Source organism: Trichosurus vulpecula, chromosome 5, assembly GCF_011100635.1.
Source record: "Trichosurus vulpecula isolate mTriVul1 chromosome 5, mTriVul1.pri, whole genome shotgun sequence".
Classification (NCBI taxonomy): domain Eukaryota; kingdom Metazoa; phylum Chordata; class Mammalia; order Diprotodontia; family Phalangeridae; genus Trichosurus; species Trichosurus vulpecula.
Window position 1 is genome coordinate 136,646,581 of NC_050577.1, and position 22,778 is coordinate 136,669,358.

The 22,778-nt window shown below is 38.1% G+C and overlaps 1 protein-coding gene across 1 annotated transcript in view; it reads right to left on the minus strand.

Moving 5' to 3' along the window:
- Nucleotides 1–21,824, minus strand: part of MDFIC (MyoD family inhibitor domain containing) — a 121,836-nt gene extending 100,012 nt beyond the window's left edge. Inside the window, exons 1-2 of the mRNA XM_036761427.1 lie at nt 21,512–21,824; nt 20,885–21,041 (exon numbers count right to left, since the gene is read on the minus strand). Of these exons, the coding sequence (XP_036617322.1) occupies nt 20,885–20,978 (94 nt within the window). The 5' untranslated portion in view covers nt 20,979–21,041; nt 21,512–21,824. The remainder of the gene's footprint in view (nt 1–20,884; nt 21,042–21,511) is intronic.
- Between the last annotated feature and the right edge of the window lie 954 nt (nt 21,825–22,778).

A 22,778-nucleotide genomic window follows, 5' to 3' on the forward strand; every position in this document is an offset into this window, starting at 1 on the left:
TCAACTTACAGGTTTTCTAGATGCTTAAAGATATTATGAGAGGCAGCATGACACAGTAGAGTCCCACCTCTGACACACTGTCTGTGAGACCCCAAGCTACCAGTACTCTAGGTAACCAAGACTATAAGTGGAAGAAAAGGTGCCAACCTACATTGATAAAGGGAGTTTCCTCTCCTAGAGAAATCACAGCTCTAATCCTGGTCCCTATTCTTAGAAGTCCTACTATTTTAGGGAGGAGGAAGAGACTATCTTTTCTAAGTATTGTTTCCGAGTAGCATTAGGGGTTATTACCTCTAAAACTTCTTCACAAAATTCTGTATTTTGCATAATGTTTGCATAATGTACCCGTTTAAACACTCCTTAGATATTAACTTAGTGTTGTGATTCCAGCTTTGCTAAGATAAGTCCCTCTTCAAAATCAAAATGTTTCAAATAAAACAAAACCAACCGAATTAACTGGAATATTTAGATTTTCCACCTATGTGGATGTGTATCTCGTGAGCAACTCACTCTGTGGTAATTTCAGAAAGATTGAGGAGTTCTGCCAAAAGTCTGTTTTGTATTTCTTATGATTCAACACATGACAATGGAGAGATACCACATGGAACTAAGAGGAGTTGGGTATATAAGAAAAGAGGACCTTCAGTTCTATTATTATTATGAAAGAACCATAAAATATTTTTAAATAGTAACAAATATAAATTTGGTGAATGCTTATAGCACTTTTCAGCTTTACATTTATTCAATAGTATTACACACAATCTAGAATGATCTTTACGGTGATATAGAATTTATCTTTTTTAATGGTAGTTTTAGAATCTTCTTTCTTCCAAACGACAATAAGCTATTTTACCGAAGAGACAAAAGCAAAAATACTACTATTGTACATAAATTTTAACCAATAATTAGAGAATCTGTGAGTTCATCAATAGGACCTTTGTATCTATCTTCAAGACTGAGTGCTCATCATTTATTGTAAAGAAAAAAGGAAGGGAGAAGAGAGAGGGAAAAGAAAAGGAAAATGAAATTTAAGAAGGATAAATGTAAAGTTTTACATCTGGATTTAAAAAATAAACTGCACAAGAGCAGGATCAGAGAGACATAGTTAGATAACAGATCTGTAGGTTTTAATGGACTCTAACGTCAAAGAGTCAACAGTGTCACATAACAGTTAAAAAAAAACTAATTTAATCTTAGGTTACAGTAATGGAATTGTGGTGTCCAAAAAGAACAACTGAGAGTCCTACTGTACCTAATCTGACCATATCACAGTGGGAGTTGTGTGTGCTCAGGTCTGAGTGCCACATTTTGAGCCTTCATCTAGGCTGGATGACCACTTGGTTGGAGGAACTTCTAGAGGTACAGGTATAGGACAGACTAGGTGACTTCTCCTGTGCCTTCCAGTTCTGAGAGTTTGTCTCTGTGAAGATGCAGGCGCTACCAAAACAGTACAAAGGAGCAAAGTTTCATATTTCTTTTATATGCTAATATTCAGTGGGGCAGCTAGGTGGCACAGTGGATAGAGTACCAGGCTGGAGTCAGGAAGACCCTTTTTCCTGAATTCAAATCTGTCCTCAGACACTTACTAGTTGTGTGACCCTGGCCAAGTCATTTAACCCTGTTTGCCTCAGTTTCTTCATCTGTAAAATAAGCCAGAGAAGGAAATGGCAAACCACTCCAGTATCTTTGCCAAGAAAACCCAAACTGGAATGATGAGGAGTCGGACATGACTGAAAAGTAACTCAATAAAAACAAAAATAATATTTCATAGTTTTTGAAGGACTTTCATACATCATTTTACTTGATCTTCCAACCCCTCCCCAAGAGAGTTAGGAGGGGCAGGCAGTATTATCTCCATTTTACAGAGATTGAAACTAAGCCTCAGAGACATCCAGTTGTAAACCCCAAGGTTTCAGGATGTCTATCTAGTAGGGCTAGACTAGGAAGCTGCTCCTCCCAAGCTCCAGCATACTGTTTTTGTTTTGTTTTTTCACTAGAACATAATGCTTCCACCCTAAGTCCAGTATTAGATAAACGGTAGGAACTGACTAAATACTATGATTTGAATTTCCCTGACTCTCCACTTCTATGAACTGGATAATCTGTGTCGATTAACTGTTCCATGATTTGCTAATATCTATCATTTTATATGATACACATCTCCTTCAATATTCATTTCAATAAAACACTTATGAGGTACATAGCACTATTTTAAACACCACAGTGAAGGTAATAGACTCAATTCCAATCGTTGAGAATCTTATGAAGCTTAATTTTATAGAACGAACATAATTGACACAATTGTAATCAACAAGATGTACAGCCACAGAACCAGACAGTCTGGTGGCACATTTCAGTTAACCAATCAGGTTCTGGGTATTAAGACAACTATGAAACTAGTCTCTATTTCCAGATTTTCACTGCTTATAAAACCATGTATATTAATAGTGGCAATTTGGAATTGTCAAATATTTTGGCAGGGCTGAATCTACAACATACACAAAGACATATTCCAAAATAGCATTCCTACCTTAAATATGGGGTGTCCCAATAGTCTTATTACGGTACTGCACCAAGACTTTAGGGACAACCTGTGTATTGTGACTCTGAAAGATTTACTCCCCAGACAGATAATCCATATGGAAACATGTCATCAGACATTTTGTGCTTTTCTAGCATTTTTTTATATATCCCTCTAGTTGCTTTATTCTTCAGTATTGTAATTTTTCCCTTAAGGAGAATGTCAATATCAATGAAATGGATGTGATAGACTTCCTAAGCTCTTCTCCTCATATAATGTAATTGGAACATAATGCTATACAATTATTTTTTTTAAATTGAGAGCACCCTGAATGTTGAAATAGAGCAATACTACTCATCACCAAGTGTCACAGTATTCTGAATAATCATAGAATATTATCTAATCATCTAATTAATATAAAGGTATGTTTTTTCTGCCAACATGTCAAAGAAAGCTTAAGAGAAGAGGAAAAGAAGCACATATATAATTCTATTAACAGACAAGTTGAAAGAAACAGTGTGGTGTAGAGGTTAAAACACTGACAGAAAATCTGGATTCCAGTTTAGGCAACTAGGTGGCATAGTAGATAGAGTGCTAGGCCTGGAGATAGACAGACCTGAGTTCAAATCCAGCCTTAACTTTAGCTGAGTGACCTGAGGCAAATCACAATCCCAGTTTCCTCAACTATAAGATGGGGATGATAATAGCACTTACCTCCTGGGGTTGTTGTGAGGATCGAATGAGATAATATTTATAGAGCACTTGGCAAAATGCCTGGCACATACATAGTAGGCCTATACACATGCTAGCTATTAATATTATTGTTGTTATTACTATTAATCCTGGTTCTACCAATAAATAGCTCTACTTGCACGATCAAGTCACTTAATTTTTCTCAGCTTCAACTTCTTCACCTGTAAGATAATGATAATGAGCCCTGCCCACATCACAAGGAGAGGAAGTCATAGATCATAGATGCAGAGAAGGAGAGGACCTTAGAAGCCATGGAGTCTGACCATTTTGCAGATGAAGAAACTGAAGCATGGAGAGAGAAAATTACTTGACCAGTATCACAAAACTAATAAGTGGCTAAGTTGGGATTTGGCCAGAGGGGGATTAATTCCGGTCCAGTCTCTATCTGTGAAAGCATCCTGCAAAGTGCTATATAAACATGAGAGATTAATTTATAGATAAAAACAAGAACAAGAAACTACAAAGATTTTAAAAGTAACGCTGGACCAAGGTACAGGGTTGTACTGTCAATTTTTTAAAACTATCTGCAAAACAGTTCATGGTAAAAATCTTATCATTTATTCATTTGTCATATCCCCAACTCTTACACTGAGAATACCACCGATCCTTCCCTTCATACTTAAGTTCTTCCCCAGGGCATCACACCTGCAATGGCCTTCCCTATATCAAGCCTTCAGTTAATTAGCTCAACACTAAATTCTATATCAGAGTCCCTTGCCCCTTATGCTATTAACCATCATGCCTTACCAAGTCACAAACTCATAACACTCCCACCATTTGCCAGCTTGCCTCTTATTCACATGCTGGCAAATAGAGTTGAAGGATGTTACAAAACCCTGCTGACTGGGTCCACTACAATTGCATGTTACATAATCTTAACTAGGCCCTCACTGCTGCAAGGCAATCTTTTTACATCTCCCTTATCAATTTAGTCTCCCACTCACTACAGTGGCCATTCAAAACATTTCTATCCCTTCTTAAGCCTCCCATAGAACCTACTCTCCCCATTCTTTCTAAATTCACTGAAAAAATTGAGATCATTCCTCTTCGTCCTTTTTCTCCCCTCCACCTCATCTCATGTCACTCAGATGCCTTTCCCCACTATCTCCTCTTTCACCACTGTCTCACATGAAGAAGTGGCCTTTCTTGTCATGGTAAAAGACTCTACATGAACAAGTGACTCCATTCTATTTCATCTCCTCCAGCAGATCCCCCCAAACCCTATTCTTTTACTAAGCTTCAGTTTCTTGTCTACTGGTTGCTTCTGTGCCGCTGAAAAACATGTCCATATCTTCTCCATCTTTAAACCCTCACTTGGTAAACCACCTCCAGGCCTATCTCTTCTTCCTTTTGTGGCTATCTAATACCTTCAGAAAGCCATCCACAAAGGGTGCCTTCACTTCCTCTACTTTCACTCTCTTATAAACCTTATGGCTTTCAGCTTCATCATTCAAATGAAACTGTTCTCTCCAAAGTTATCAATAGCTTAATTGCTAAATCTAATGTTCCTACTCGTTATATCTTACTTCTCTTCCCACAATCCTTGGTCCACACAAATTATCCTCTTTTCTTCACACAATGAACTTCATTCCCCCACAACACACCTCCCTCCCTGCCTTTCCACTGGCCTTCTCTAATGCTTGACACACTCTTCAAGTCACTCAAACATCATCCTCTGCATAAAACTTTTCTTGATCCTTCTCCCTCCCCACCAATCAATACTGTACTGCCTAACTAGTTTATATTTAATCACCATGTATGAAACGATCTAATTTAGTATTTATTTTATATGTGTTTGCTTGGTACTATATATGTGTGTATGTTTGTATGTATGTATGTATGTATGTGCATGCTGTCTCCTCCAATGAAATGTAACCTTCTTAAGAATAGAGGTTGTTTACTTTTTTTTTGTATTTGTATCCCCAGAGCCTAGCACACAATAAAAGCCTGTTGATTGAGTCAAACGATGAAAAAAAAGGAGAAAGGAAGGATACTTGACGTTACCAAATTTTAAGTTAGTATCAAAACTATGTAGCTGGCAAGTGAAAGAGAATAGATAAGAAAATCTCGGAAGAAGATGTTTATATCAATATTCACATTGATGACATCGTTACTACATAGAAAAAGCAAAGGACAAAAAATACTGTAACAAAACCATTATTTTATGAGTATCGATTGCTGTTTAAAGATGTATTCATTGATACAGTTGCAACATTTGCATCTAGTTCTTTCTGTCCTGCTTTGTTAACTCTGTATCGCTTCATATAAGTCTCCTCTTCCTTTGAATTCTTAAAATTACTTTTGCCTCTGACTATGTATTGGCTGGGTGACACTAGACAAGTCACCTGACCTCTTAGCACTCTAGGCAACTCTCTAAGATTGTAAATGCAAAAAAAGTACCTACCTGTACTACAAGAATTTCCTCATCTGAGAGTTCTCTAGATTCGTGACATAACAGGTGTAGTTTCCATCCCTACCTATACCTTTCTTTACAAAACAGTAACATTCCATCAGCTGTATATAGTAGACATTTGCTTAATCATTCCTCAATCATTAGGCAGTTTCTTTTTAAATTGTTTAGTATTAAAAAATAATATTGCTATAAATCTCTCCACACGGATAAGTCTCCCTTGTTCTCAGTAAACACCTTGATATATAAACCCCCAAAAAGAGATAGCTGCTAGGTCAAAGAGAACCTATAATTCTGTAACTTTTCTTCCATAACTCCAAACTGTTTTCAAAAATGGCTGGATCTCATTAAAGTCTAAGGTTGCATGTACTATGAATTATAATCACTCTTTGAACAGTTTTATTTAACTGCTTCCAAGGTTTTTTTCATTGCAAGGGATACACTGGGCATCTTTAGATGTGTTAAGGCAAAATTTATCACAATTTTTTTTAAAGAACTGTTATAACACATATCCACAAAATGTAATTTAAAAGAATTTACTCATAAACAATAGGATCTTACATTTAGAGTGGTAAGAGACCTTAAGTTGTCAAGTTCAGTCACCCCAGGCAACAGTCAGTCACAACAGCCAGTCAACAAGCATTTGTTAAGGCCTTACTACATGCCAGCACTGTACTAAATGCTAAGGATAATAGAAAAGGAAAACAAACAGTTTGTACTCCATTCTCTTCAGAGAAATTACATTCTAATGGGGAGTATAGCATGCAAGGATATATAAGATATAAAGTGAACTTACGAGATAAACAGAGAGAGATGAGAAAGAGATAGACTGATAAACTGCTAGACATAGAGAGTGGAAGTGGAGGGTAATCACAGAGGGAATACTTCATTTTACATAAGAAACTGAGAGCAAGGGGATTTTTGACTTGCTCAAGATCACACATGTAGTAAACAGCAGGTTTGGACTTTGAATACGAGCTCTCTGATTCCAAATCTCACAGCGTTGCCACTGTACCCCTTAGCAATGACTGTTTCACCTGGAACCCTCCTCATAAGGTAGAATAAACAGAGTTAACTGTAGGAATATGGAGCCTTTTGGGACATCCCCAGGGAATGTTCCCACCCTTTACAGGTTCTAGAACCTTGCTCTGTTCCTGTCCTACTCTGTTTTATTGGAAAAATTCTTAAACAAGTAGGAAAGTTTTTACTATCCTTTTTCCCCTCTCATATTTACCCTTTCCTTCCTATTCCCACAGGCCACCACCCTAATTCAATAATAGCTGCTGCTATGTTTATGTAGAGCCTTGTGGCTTACACAGGCACTTTTCTCAGAACTCTATATGGCACATAATAGAGACAGTGATGTTACAGATGAGCACATGGAGGATCAAAGAGGCCAGATGATTTTTCAAAGGTCATACATAAAGCTATCAAGGTAGCAGAGCTAGAACTCAATCCAGGCCCTGTGTTTCCAAAAGTCAATGTTTGTTTTTACATACACACACACACACAATAACACATATATGTCTAGGTATATGTCTATGTGTAGGTATGTATGTATATGTATATATATGTAGGTTTAAGTATGTATTATGTGTATGTATGTATATGCATGTATGTGTATATATACACTGCTTTCTGTATACTGCTCTGTTTCTTCCTCCCATTAGACAGCTAAGTGGCACAATGAATGGAAAGCTCAGCTTGGAGTGAAGAAGACCTGAGTTCAAATTCTGCCCCAGAAACCAGCTGTATGACCTTGGACAAGTCACATAACCTCTCATAGTCTTGAGTTTCTTCATCTATAAAACGGGGAAAACAGTCCCTACTTCACGGGTTGTTGTGAGAATCAAAAGTGCTTTCCTAACTTTAAAGTGCTTTATAAATGTTAGCTATTGTCATCATCTAAAATCTCAGAATGTTATCACTAAAAAGTACTTCAAGGATGAAACTAAGGATCAGAGAAATTAAGTGACTTTACTAAGATCACACAACTTAAAAATGGCAACTGGCATAAATACTTAGGTCTTCTAATTAGCAATCTCTTTTATTGTATGATACTGCCTCCTCACCATTGAGTTACTGTAACTGCATCCCATACTCTCCTGCCTCCAGTCTCACATACATCATGCATACTACATGCATTCGACAGACAAAAATCATTCCTAAAATGTGATTTTGATTGTGTCACTGTCCTGCTCAAAAGTCTTTAATCCTCTCAGCTGAACAGATTATAAATTCATCTTAAACTGGAATTCAAGGCTCTCCATAATGTGACCCCAAGCTACTTTTCCACAGCTACCTTATCAGGTCCTTTCTCTAGTGCTTACCTCTACATGCTAAATCAGCAACCTGGAGACTCTATAACCCCAAAGCAGCATCACAGTCTGCTGACCTAAGTAGATAAGGACAGACCACTCCTAGCTTGAAATGATTTTTTCCTTCTCTGACACCCCAGGTCAATATGTGATCAATGACTGTATCATTCATTCTGCGGTTGATTGATTGCATATTACATTGTGACATCTCTTCTACTGTTTTCATAAATTCATTTAAATCTTGTAGTATCAACTCTTTGTCTTTATTGTCTTTATTCTTTGTTTGTTGGAGGGACGCTTCCAACTATACTGAAAGAAAGAAAGCAAGTCAATCATATTTTTTCTGAATTCTCCAGGGTGCCTAGCATGGTGCTTTGCACCCAAGAGGTGCTTGATAAATATTTGCTGATTTGATTTTCCCTTTTGACATTCCAATAATGAAAAATGATTCAGATATGCAAATACTAACTTCCGATTAGTAGTCAAACTTGAAACTTCTAAAAGGACAGGAGTAAAGGCACATGCACATGAATCATCTTGTTAGGAACATGTGGGTGTGAATATGAAAACAGAAGTGAGAATACATCTAGAAGCCCAAAAGTTGAGTACAAATTAAAATAAATATCTTCCCAATAGATCCTATTACATGTTGGAAAATGGCATTAATATGTCTAAAACAAATCTGTTTCTAAAAGGTAAAAATCAAATACTTTCCTGCTTAAGGATATATATGTTGATTAAAAAAAAGGGAATGTTTAAAATCTGAGTAACTTTGTTAAATTGCATTCACTGCCTTCCCTAAAAAAGTCATTCAAAATATAAATATGCTTAAATGTAAAGAGTGATGATTAAGAGAACAGGAAGCAACAGCTTTAATCTGCATCAATATAATACTGAAGTGAAACTACTCATAACTTAGTCTAATCTCAAACCAGAAAATCAGAAGAGAAATTTAGAAATCATGTAATCAATCTACTGCCTCCCAGAAGTACTATGCTTACACGGTCCCAGAAAGATGGATTTGTTGTACATTTTCCACATTTTTTATTTCAAGAAATTTGTCAAGGGTGAAAGGCATAACTTTCTGATTCTGCCAATGTATTTTGCTTCGATTTTTCCAGAATCTATACTTCAAAACCACAATGCTAGCTGACTCACTTGCACATTGTGGCTGAACCCTTTTTGAAATGAAATCACTTTATCTAGACCCAGGAAATGAGGTTAAAGAAAATGGGGAAAATGCCAACTCATGCAAGATTTCTACAGACTCCCTAATGATCATATTAATATAACCACTGTCAATACTGGTATAAAATGAGTCTCCTCACTTTGGATTTCTCTATCCAAATGAAATCATTGGTCCAGTCTCTTTCCCTAGCAATACTTCCTTGGCTCTGGGCTCTCATAGATGTGGGGTATTTATCTCCTTCCATGCAGACTAAAACTTGGACACACCTTCTCCTCCTGAAGGATTCTTAGCCAGGTTCTCCCATAAAGCCAAGCCTCCAATTTTCTCTCTCTGTCTCTGTCTGTATCTGTCTCTGTGTGTCTCTGTCTCTCTGTCTCTCTCTCTCTCTCTCTCTCTCTCTCTCTCTCTCTCTCTCTCTCTCTCTCTCTGTCTCTCCACTTCTCCACAAAGCTGCCAAAGTGATTTTTGTAAAGCACCAGTCTGATCAAGCTAACACCCCTACTCAACAAGCTCCAATAGCTGCCTATTCCCTAGAAGCAATTATAAACTCCTTCAGTGAGTTGGCATGGTAAAGCCCTTTACAACCTGGCTGCAACCTACCTTTCCAAACTTATTTATTGTTCCCTTTCATAGATAGTCTATAGACTACAGTCTAGTCATACTGCTCTTGCTATGCCTTAAACCACATTTAATCTCCCATCTCAAGGCCTTTGTGCTAACTTTTCTCCAAGCCCCAGATTGCTCACCCTGCTTTCATTCAAAGCCCCTAGTTTCCTTCAAAGTTCAGCTCAAGCACCACCTTTTACATGAAGTCTCTTCTGAGTCAACCTAATTACTAGTGCTTTATACCCCACCCCCAAAAAACCCTTGTATTTATTTTGCGTATGCTGTACATCTTCTCTAATAGAACATAAGGTCCTCTTTCTCTAAAATCAATGTTTTTTCCCCACTACTCTATGCCAAGGAAAAGACTCACTCGTCTCTGAATCACCAACAACCTAGCACATTCCTTGGTATACAAAAGGGGCTTAATAAATTCTTGTTTTATTATCTACCCAAATGCCTCCAAGTCCTTCTTCTGGGGCTTTTATGTTGCTGATATCAGGGTATCATATATATTAAAATCCATCATGTGCAAGGTAGGGAACTTCATTCAAACAAGTCATTCAGACAAGATCTTTGCTGTTCGGGAATATCAAGCTATGACTGAGCACATTTTCAGGACCAAGGAATAAGGCACTGATAATGAAAGTAAACACAGTTTTGAAGCCACAGCAGAGACAAAATGCTTACAAACTCAAATTTAAAGATTATTCATGCAGTCTCCTGTCAAAAACACCTACTTTCTGTTAGTCCCATAAATATAGTTGGCAAGGTGTAGACAGGCTGGCATTGCCCCATCCATGCCAAGACCTTTCCCCCTTGACTAATAGCTAACCATTACCCCAGTAATGGGGCCTTTACTCCCTAATTCCTTACCTTGTTCCCCTCATCCCTATTTGGTGTCTTCATTGTGGACGAGCCACAGTGGCCCGGTCGTGTCACTTGCTGAAACCTATCTGACCTAAGTTTTCTTCCTCTTCCTCTCCCTTTCTTCTCCATCAAGAACACAAAGCAACAACATTGCCCCCTTTTACTTCTACTTTTCATCAGGCAAAACTCAGTCAATTCTACCGTAGGCTATCTCTTCTTCTCTATGTTTTGGCTCATGCTGCCTCTCTTACTTGAAACACTCTCGGCTTCACTCCTCCATATCCACCTGTAGATGGACTTCTTAAAGGTCCAAACCCTCCACAAAGCCTTCTCTTATCCCCCAAAATTGAAAGTGATTTTGCCTAAAACTTTCTTTTTCCTATCTCTTCTTTGTCCTTGGCATGTTCTCTCTAATATCACACTTACTTGTGAACATGCTGAATTCCACCTAATATACTAAAAGTCCCTTGAAGTAAGAGATGAACTAATTTTTAATCTTTGTATCCAAACTACAGTGCCTTGCACAAAATAGACACTGAATAGGTATTCTTCAAATTGAACTGGTATAGACACATCCTTTTTATTCCTCCTTACATGTAATTTCTATCTAGTTATATCAGGAAAAAAACCTCTCCTACTTCTTATTGTTCATGAAAGAACAAGAAAAGATAGGTACAACCTGATGTACATCACAGGTTTCAGGAGAAAAGGTTTCAAAGAATTGAAAAAAGAGATAGGTAGGATCCCATGACCAGTAATTCTACCAATGAAGTCAGCCCTAGAGGGATAGCATACTTTAAAGAAAAAATCCCACCAACACAGAATTTGAACGAGGAAGAAAAAGCATATTTATCTAGTCAGTCAATAACTATTTATTAAACACCTATTAAATGCCAAGAGCTAAAGAGAATGATGTAGATAAATTCATTAGCCAATTTAGATTTGAATAACACATGTATAGCAAATGGAGAGATGGGCACATTAACAGAGCATGCAAAAAAAGTGTAACATAGTGTTACAAGAACAGAGAACACTTGTACCAAAATACAGAATGATATGGTGCTGGAGATGAAGTCAAAAAGACAACAAAATGGTCATCTACTTCCAATGCCCAGTTTTTGGACCAATGTCCAAGATATGTGACTTGCCCAAGGTCACATAGCCACATAATTAGAATCTGAATCCAGGTCCTCTCACCAGAAATCCTGTTGTTCTTTTCTTCATAACATGTAATGCTGCTCAAGGATAATAGATAACAGAGAGAAGGAACTCTTACTTTTCTCCTGTTTTTCTCTATGAGGAGGAATAATCTATGGATTGGGAAGAACAGAAGAAAAATAAATAATGGGAAATTGAAAGCCAATAAATGGGAGAAAACAGTAAGAGAGTGCTTAGCTTCTCTTAATTAGTTCAAATCTTCATATATGAATTTACTGCACCTGAGTATTTAAAAAAAAAAAAAGCAGCTGTTATTGCTAAGTTGCTATAAGCAGTCTCTAAAAAAGTCATAGAGAATGGGAAAAGTACCAAGAAGTTAGAGATGAGAAAATGTCCCAACTTCCAACAAAAGGGGCATGACAACAAGAAAATGTTCGAATTGCAAGCAGGTAAAACTTTAATTCTTGAAAAAATTCTAGAATTTTAAACCTTTAGATAATTTTGGGATTTTAAGATTCCAGAAATGTAAAGAGCTGATTTTTGAACACTTATAAAGGAAATGGTGATAACCAAGAGTCAGCATGAGTTTATCAAGAACAACTCTGCCAGACCAACAGTATTTCCTTTTTTGTTAACAGGGTTACCAGACAAGTGATTAATTCCTTCACTAAAGTCCTAACATAATGGCCTTAGGTTGTCAAAGTTCTAGCAGGTAGTACTAAATTGGAAAGGCTTCAAATGCAGATCCCGGAATGGATGCATGTCTGTTATCTATGGAGATTAGCAAAGCTGGCTTCAAAAAAGCTTATCATTAAGATGTTTGCAGCGTGACAAATATTTTGTCCATAGAAACTGTAAAAAGAAAATCATTTACTATATCATATTAGATTTGTAATCAACATCAGTAGAGGGTGTATATGTCGAATGTAGAAAGGGATTTCATCACCACACTGATGAAATCACAGATCATTGAAGCATTGTAAAGCACAAGCATGATAAATTCATGAAATACAAAAGATACAGTATACTGTACTTGGACGAGGTATTTGACAAAGCTTTTTATGATATCTTTGTAGATAAAATCAGGGGGTCATGAAGAGTTGAACATAACTGAAACAACTCAACAGCAACCAGAGTAACACTTGTACTACCTGCCTCACCAGGCAGTTGCTTTGTGAACTATAAATAAATATAAATGAGTTACTATCATTGAGGCAGCTGGTGGCACAGTGGATAGAAAACTGAGTCTGGACTTAGGAAGACCTGCATTCAAATCTGGCCTCAGACATTTACTAGATGTGTTATTTAACCTCTAGCTGCTTCAGTTACCTCAACTGCAAGATAGGATAATAATCACACCCACCTCACTAGATTGCATGAGGATCAAATGGAAAAGTGCTTACCACAGTGCCTAGCACATAGTAGGCAATATTTAAGTGCTTTTTCCCCTTTCTTCTTCCCATTGAAAAATTGGACAATACCCAGAGAAATATGAGCAGGATAATGAAGGACTATGGCCCATGACTCACATGGAATGTAAAAAGGAACTGGGGAAGTTTAGCCAGAAAAAAAGAAGAGACTGAGTGAGGAAAAAAAGTGAAATATAATCTCCTCAAAGGCACAGATCATTTTGTTTTTGTATATCCAGCTGCTGTTGTTCAGTCTTTTTCAGTTGTGTTCAACTCTTCATGACCCCATTTGGGGTTTTCTTGGTAAAGATACTGGAGTGGTTTGCCATTTCCTTCTCCAGCTCATTTAACAGATGAGGAAACTGAGTCAAACAGGTTTAAGTAACTTGCCCAGAGCCAGCACAGTGGTCTAAACACTGTAGGCACCAAATAAATGTTCACTGAATCTAAGTGATGGATTTAACACTGACATGATAACTGTCCGAGGTCTTTTGAAGGGCTATCAGCTAGAAGATGGATTACACTCTTTATGGTTGGCTCTGGAAGTCACAATTAATTTTAACAACTTGACTAAAGCTCAATTTAAGGTAAAGCTTTCTGATAATTTGAGCAGCCCCAAAAGTTGAATGAGTGGCCTCAGAAGGTAGGGAAGTTAGACATCACTAGATATCTGCACACAGAAGCTTGATGATCAGGGGTTACTGATGAATTCGGTGACCTCTGAAGTCCCTGACTCTAGAAATTCAGTGATTTCATATTCAGTTTGTGATCCAAAAATCAACCTAGCACTGGCTGAGCATACAAATATCAAATAAAAATGAAGTCAATAGTCTTAAAATGAGGCATGAAAATGAAAGAGTGGCATCCGTTATAGTAGTTCTTGAAATCGCTGAGGACAAAGAGATAGATAATAGATAGACAGACAGACAGATAGATAGACAGGGATAGATAAATAGACAGACATACAGACAAAAAGAGACATATAGAAAAAAAGATAGACACAGTCACACAAAGATAGACAAATAGACAAAAAGAGATAGATCGATAGATAGATATAAATAAATATATCTATCTGGGGACAGAGAGAGACAGTGGCTCAGAACCAGAAAAACCTGAATTCAAGTCTGATACATAGGGGGTCTCAGCAAGTCACTTGACCTCTTAATGTCCCAAACAACTCTCTAATATTATAAGATGCACAAAAGGTGACAAGGATCTTCCACAACAGGAGTTCACCAAACCAATAAATTACAAATATAGGCCAAAATAAATAATGTAGAACAGGAAGAAGGAAAGCTTTTTTTCTTTAATTAAATTTGTTTTCTCTTCTTATTAAACTTTTACTCAAGTGCTAGCATTCCAGATAAGGTTTTTAAATTAGTAATTATTTTTCTGTTTAATTTTATTTAATTACTAGCACTGAAAATTATTGTAATATTAATTTTATATCAAAATATATAGTATATTTTAGGATGGTCTTTTACAAACAAATTACAGTTCACATTTAATTTAAGTGCTTTATAGTTTAACAAAGAACTTTCCTTAAAATTTCCCTGTCAATGAAAAGTACTTTTTAAGCACCTACTCTGTATCAAGCACTGTGTCAGGCACTAGAAATACAAGTACAAAGAAATGAAAAAAGCCTCACTTTGAAGGCTCTTGCCTATTAACTAAGGAAACATACATAAGTATATACCACATAAATAGAAAGTTGATAAATCCAAATATATACAAAGTAGTTAAATCCCAGGTAGTTTGGGGGGGAACTATATACAAGATAAAGAATGCAAGTATTATTATAACCAGTTAATAAATGAGGAAACTGAGTCTTGGAGAGGTTAATTATCATGTTTATTTTCACAAGGCTAGTTAAGTCTAGATCTTGAAGTCCACATGTGTTTCTATTTCATATGACATAGTGATTTCTCTAGAAACTCTTAGAATCTCTCTCCAAAACAGAATTTTTAGATCTAAATGTTTCTATGGGAAAATTAATCCTAAAATCCCAATGACAAATCACAACAAACCTTTGGAATACAACCCAATTTTTCAAATGAAGGGCTTAATTTGCTGTGTTTATTGTCCTTAGCAGATTGATTTGGGCTCTGAAGTCAGAAGCAATAGGAAAGGAAGTTACTGATCTCTTTTGCAACATATTAGATTTACTATTCCTTCATAAAGACCAAAACTAATTCTGTACAAGTCTTTGACTTCTATAAAGAAATGATGCTATAGAAATCAGAAGGATGAATGTATGTATGTCTACACATATATGTATGCATATCTATGCATATATATTATGATCGGATATAGATATATAAATGTATGTATATAGTGATCAGAGCCATTCTCTCCTAGGAAGTCTCATTAGGTATTTAAAAGTCTTGGACACATCTAAAATAAAGCTTTTTCTATGTAATTCCAACTTGAAAACCTGCTCCCTAGCTTCTATTTCAGATTATTTTTAATTAACTTCATTGGCATTTTGCATCCTGCTATGAAAAGTCCGCCTAATAGTCTCAGAGGATCCTCCCAAGAGAGAAGAATGCATTAAATCATACATTATCACATTATCATGTATTTCAGTACTTAGAGTCCACATATTAAAGGCTTGGCAAAAGCATCAGGGAAAAAAAAAACAACTCATGAATAAGTTTGACTGGCTTACAAATATTCAGATGATATTATCCTTAACACAATAGTACTAAAAAGTTACAATACTGATTTCCTGTTTCTCCACATTTATCCCAGTAAACACATAGGATGACTTGAAAATTCTATTCCTATTACCTTTTCATAGTATACTAACTAGCTCTGGGACCTTGGGAAAATCTCTTGACCTCCCTGGGTTTCAATGTGGAATGGTAGAAAGCACAATGGATTTGGACTCAGGAGACCTGGTTTAAAATTCCAGCACTAAGCCTCTATAACCACAGGCAAGACATTAACATCCCTGGGCTCTAGTTTGCTCATCTGTGAAATGGGGATGATAATAATTACCCCCAGTTGCTTTGAGGAAAATACTTTGTAAAATTTAAAGCCCTATAGAAATGTAAATCAGCCATTTTAGCTATTAAGAGAAACCTTAAGTTTATTTCCTAGACTCATTCTGCTTTATAAATGAAGGCACTTGACTAAGTGGTTTTCATAAGCACAGATTCATCACAAACTAACATCAAATCACCTGTATGTTTACTTTTTCCCTGATAACATGTTTAATTCAAAAATATTTTAATCAAAAACATAAAGATTATTAGAGTGGCCCCTGAATAGAACATGTTCTTGTTTTTGTGCAAACATAAGTTCTTTTCAAGTTTTCTCCAAATATAAAAGAACCACCTCTAGATATCATAGTGCCACCATTTTTCCAGTCACCTAAGATCAAAACCTAGAGTCACCTTTGGGTCTTGCCTCCCTCCTCCCCAACATCTGATCCATTGGGAAGTATTCTAGATTCTACATCTCTTTCATCCATCCCTTTCTGTGTATTGACAATGCCACCACCCTACTTCAGGCCTTCCTCCCTATTTACTAGGATTGCTAGAATCTGCCTCTTAATTGGTCTCCTTGCCTCCAGGCTTCTCCCTCTAACCCAAACCCATCCTTCCTTCACACAACTGCCAAAATAATCTTCCTAGTGCACCAACCTATGTCACTATCTGACTAAAAAATCTTCTGTAGCTCCCACTTGACCCCAGGATAAAATTTAAACTTCTAGCCTAGGTCCTCCATAAACTGTCTCCAAACTACATTTAAAGCCACATTATGGGGGCAGCTAGGTGGCACAGTAGAGAGAGCACAGGGACTGGAGTCAGAAGAATCTGAGTTCAAATACAACCTCAGACCCTTATTAGCTGTGTGTGACGCTGGGCAAGTCACTTAACCCCCAACTGCCTATTAAAAATAAAGCCTCATTACATATTACTTCCATTAAGTTTTCCAAAATTGATGTGAGGCCTCTTGCCTTCATGAATTTGTACAGGGATTCATATCCCCTATACAGAATGATTTTAGTCTTCAGCTCCCCTTTCTGAATTCTTCTCTTTCTTCATGTTGATTCAATTTAATTTGACAAGCAAATATTAAGCACCTATTACCTGTGAGACTTTGTGCTAGGTACTAGGCTCACAAAGGCATACATGAAAAACAGTCTTCAAGGAACTTACATTCTAATGAAGGCTAAAATATGGAAATAGAGAAATGAATATAAGATAATTTGAGGTGGAAGTGAGTACTAATAAATAAGCAGTTTAGGAAAGGTTTTAGTGGAAGGAGACATATAAACTAAGCCTTGATGCAACATCAGAATTCTAAAAGGCAGAAGTGAGAAAGGTAGACATTTCAGGCATGTTAGGACAGTCCTTGCAGAGGCGTGGAAGCTAGAGGTGCCATGTTAGGTTCAGCCAACATCCAAGTAGACTATAATGCATTAAGGGGGATAATGAAAAATAAGTTTGGAAAGGCAAACTGGAACCAAATTGTAAAGGGTTTAAATGCCAGTTGAGACTGGATTTTATTGTAGAGGAAATTGGGAGCCACTGAAGATTTTTAAGCAAGAAGTGACTTGGTCAGACTTTTGCTTTAGGAAATTACTTTGGCAGCTGTGTGGAAGATGGATTATAGAAGGGAAAGATTTGAAACAGAAATACCAACGGAGGGCTACTGAAACTGTCTGGGCTTGAGGTAATGGAGGTCTCAACTATGGCAGTGACTATGGTGAATGGAGAGCAGGAAATGGATATAAGAGCTGTGAAGGCAGGATTCACAACACTGGGCAGCTGATATGGGGGCAAAGGAGAGGAAACACTGGCACCAAGACTGAAAACCTGGGTTACTGAACAGATGGCAGTGGGTCAAGTGGGAAGGAGGAGTAGGTTTAGGGGGAAAGAATGGGACTTGAGTTTGAGACACCCATGAGACATCCGGTGGAGAAATCCAGCACAAGTTGGTGATAAGAGGATAGAGCTCAGGAAAGAGACTAGGAGAAATAAAAAGAGAATTCAATAGGATGATTAGCGTTCCATTTAAACACCACCTACTCCAGGAAGTCTTTCTAGTTTCTCCCAGCTCAAAGTTTTCACTGCCTCTTCAAATTCTCCAATGACCTCTTCATAGAAATGTTCAGTTATGAAACTTAGATGTAGGTCAGGTAGTATTGTTAGGGCAGTGAGGGGCCGCAATGGACAGAACACTGGGCTCAGAATCAGGAAAATTCATCTTTATGAGTTCAAATCCAGCCTCCGACAATTACTAGTTGTGTGACCCTGGGCAAGTCACTTAACCCTTTGCAACTCCTTATCTCTAAAATGAGTTGGAGAAGGAAATGGCAAACCACTCTAGTGTCTTTACCAAGAAAACTCCCAGTGGGGTCACTTAGAGTCAGGCACTGGCAGGACTGAAATGACTCAACAACCAACAAGTAGTATTATGCTGCACAATGTTAAAATATGGAAAGAGATTTTGTGACTATCTAAATACAGATTTCGCCTTTTGCAAAGTATAGACTTGGTCTAAATGATTTTTCTTTATGCTGACATAACTTCTGAGTTACATAAAACATTTCAGGTGTGCCTTGTATTTACAAATATTTAATAAAGCCACTATGTAGTATTTTAGCAGAGAGAACACTGGACTTCAGGTCAGGAAGACATGAGTGCAAATCCAGCCTCATACATTGACTATGTAATACAGGGCAAGTCACTTGATCTGTTTCAGCCTCAATTCTTCATCTGAAGAATGAGGACAAAAATAACACCTAATTTGCAGGGTTTTTAAGGACCAAACAAGATAATACACTTAAAGCACTTTGCACATTTTTAAAGTGCTATATAATTATAAGCTATTATTATTTCTAAGATTATATTTGCATGGGGTTTTTAAATAAAGCTTCAGTTAACTTCAGCTACTTCCTATCACAAATTCATCAATCTATACTTTAGAGGATTGGCCTAGGGAAAGGCTATAAGAGGTCATGAAAAGCAAAGTAGAAGAAAATCCTCTATACAGATATTCTCTACCTCAACCTAGAAATCCAATTGAAATAAGTTTATTTTCAATTAAAATCAAAATCAAGTTCAGACACTAAATAAATGAGCTTTAAATAGCTTACTCTCAAACGTCATATAATAAGTACTGCATTGATCCTTAGGGTCTCATCATATGACACTCACAATGACCCACTCTACAGGTGAAGAAACTTGTCATTCCAAGCCCTTATAGCAGCTTACTGTGAGGATAATTAAAAAATAAAAATAAGAACACACTATTAAAATAAGGATTAATAATCTAGAAGGCAATTTTTTAAAATAACAGTTTTTCAAAAGTTCCAAATTGGTTTTATGACACAAACATTGTTTAGGGTGATGAATGCCTCCTGTCTGCGTATAAACAGCATGTTGATTAGTTGAAATGAATATAAAGGTCATGCCTAATGACAAGAAAATTATTCTGTTTACAATAATATGTGTAGAACAGAGATGGGTTCTGGAAAAACACCTGTTTATCATTCCAGTTCTCTCTGTGTGATACTTTTTTGTAGCTAATTCATTTTTATTTTCTCTGTTAAGAAATTATGAGTCCACTTTTTAGAACAGAAAAATAATGATAACTATAATTCAATTTTACAGCCCTCCATGGCAGAACATTTTTCTTTAACCATGGGTATTTTCTGGTTTCATCTGCTCAGGCTTTGATTTACTTCTCCTCTCTCGTTTCCTTCTTTGTTCTTAAAAAAAACCTTCCCAGAAGCCTAGAGTATTGTTATTTAAAAAAAACAAAAAACTGTTCAGCTATAACTTAAAGTCAAGGTTCTAGATTAGGTTTCTTAACTCTAAAAAGTATTTGACTTTGATATCCATTATCAGAGGTCTGAACCAGAATTCTCAGTGGGATTTAAAAAAAAGTATCAGAAAGCACAGTCCATGTTATGGACAACAAAGGAAAAAAAGGGGTGTTATCTTCAATACAAGGAAGCTATTGTCTAACTTATTTATTAGGCTGCTTTGGAAGTTAGCCAAGTGCAAAACTGTCTGCTTTGACAAACAGTACAGGACAAGAGAGTTAATTCATTTTTATGAAGTCTTCCTTTTAAGGCACCTATATATCAAAACAAACGACTAAGTGAAAATGTATGCATGGGTCATTTCAAAGGAATGGGTCACAGGAACCAGAATTAGGAAATTGGTTTCAAGGCAGCCTCCAGAACAAACAGATCAAACTTGGTGCACAGACATGTTCACAGACCTACAGCACTCTAAAATCTGCTGAGGATAGAGGAATTTGAAAGGCATTTCTGAGTACTGCTTCCAAACACAGTTTTCCCAACTGTAAAAAGAGGGAGCTGGACTAGATGGCCTCTGGCAACTCTTCCAGCTTGACATCTATGATCCTGTGAGTCTTAGGTCCTGAGTTGAAATGCATTTGCCCTCAAAATGAAGTTCATCAATTCTGTTTCTCCCCAGCATGGGGAAAGAGGAATGGAGGTCCTAGCAGCTGATACTCTTCTTGGTAACAATTTTAAGTTCTATACATGGAAAGGTCAGTGCTACAGAGGTTAGAACTGGTCCACACACACCAAACAAATCCTAAATGTATCAGCCCATTTTTTTTTTAAAAAGCAACAATTATAAAGAAACTTTAAAGCAAGCAACTTACCCCCAGGGAGTGAGATCAAAAAGTTGCTTTCAGACTCAGCTCCATGCTTTGGCCCTTCAGGCCCAGGAGGAAGAGGTTCTCCCACTTGGGACATCTGCCAGTCCTCTCACCAAGAAATACAAAGCTTACACCCCTCTAACACAACTAACAGACGACCCTGAAGGAACAAACAAATGAAAGAACTTTTATGTGTTGCATTCGGGAAACTTACTGCAGCTGGCAGGGGAGGGGGGGGGGGGAATAACATTTTAAAAGAAAAGCACACCACCCACCAGGAATATTTCCTCCCCCTGCTCCCCTCCCCAAGCCCCACCCCTCGGGAAGTTTTGATTTAAAAAAGAGAAGAAGCAAGCAAACTAGTACACAGACACTCGACCGCCAAAGTTTCTGCTAGTCCTGGGGGTGGGGAGGGAAGAGCTCAGAAGGGTTGGATGTGTGGGTGCTGGGGAAGGGGGCGGGAGGGAGGAGAGGGGGCTCAGAGTCTGAGTTTGGGAGAAGAAGGAGGAGGAGCGAGCAGAGTGAAGGGGGGCACGGGGGGCGGGGCGAGACATGAAAGCCCCTCCTCCGACGGGGCGGTGGGGAACCAACGAACCAACTCCACCGAGCTAAGAAACTTCACTTACGTACCTCGGCATCCCTGTCTGCGAGGCCGGCGCGCTCTTCCTTGTTCCCCCAGACTCTCCTATAGTGGAAAGTTAGCGAGCCTCCGGGAGCCGCAGCATCTCCGGTCCCGCGGCCGTGGCCCTGGCCTTGGCCTTGGCTTTGGCCGCCGCTGCCGCTGCTGCTGTCGCCGCTGCTGCTGCTCCCGGGACTATGTCTCAGCCTGGACTCTGCTGCGCTGGCTCTGCGCACCCCGCCCCTTCCCCGCGCCCCGAAGCACCCACCGCCGAGGACCTTTCGCCCTGTACCTCCCCTTCTCTCTTCCTCCCCTCCCTTCCCCTCCTACCACACTTCAGAAACACTTTTCTTTCTTTCTTTCTTTTTTCATCATTTCCGGATCATGAAAGCATCTAACTCTTGGCGGGTGGCCACAGCCACTGAGACCGAAGGGAGGCGCAGCCCGGGGTCCTGCTGCCCGCCTCGCTCCTCCTCCCCACCCCCTGGTCTGTGTCTGGGTCAGGAGGCCAGAAGGCTGCGCAGTCCTCTAGCCAGGAGTTTAGAGCCCAGACTTCACCCTACTAATGGGCCTCTGGAAAAGAGGATGAGAAGCTTATGCCGTGCACCGCACCCCCAACACACACACACGCCCTCCTAATATAGTTTTCCTCCACTTTCCAATTCTGCCCCAGGCGAAGTTGCAATCATGAGAATGCCCTGAGGGAAATTAAAACTCAGCAACAGAAAGGGGAAAACTGAAATCTGGTCGGGTGTCCAACTCCTGGCCTTGGTAAAGAGAAACCTCTGGAATCAGGTAGAACTAGTTGGCTTGAGACAACAGGAAGCGGTTTGGACAAGCAAACTTGAACTACTAAACTTGGGACAGATGCCCTGGCCCAGATCTCAAATGGCTATTCTCAGGAAGGACGAAATGCATCAGCCGGACAGACATCCCATGTGTTAAGTGTAGAAATGTTGTGTAAGGATGTTAAAAATCTGTTATAAATTACACACTTTGTACTTTAGTTTGATGACCTAAAGTGAATAACAATGGTAAAACTCTTTATGAAGTCTTTAATAATGTCCCATGTGATGTTTAGTAACGTCCTATCAATATTAAAATAAAAAATTAACTTTTTAAAAACTAAAATAGTCAGACTTTGACTCAGTCAAAAGGGGAAAAATCATAATTATAGGTTATCAAACTTGAAAGTAAATGTAAATGAAGTTAATGTGTCACTACTGGTGCCTCGCTCATTTCTTTCCTAAAAGAATTACTCAGAATTGATACTTATTC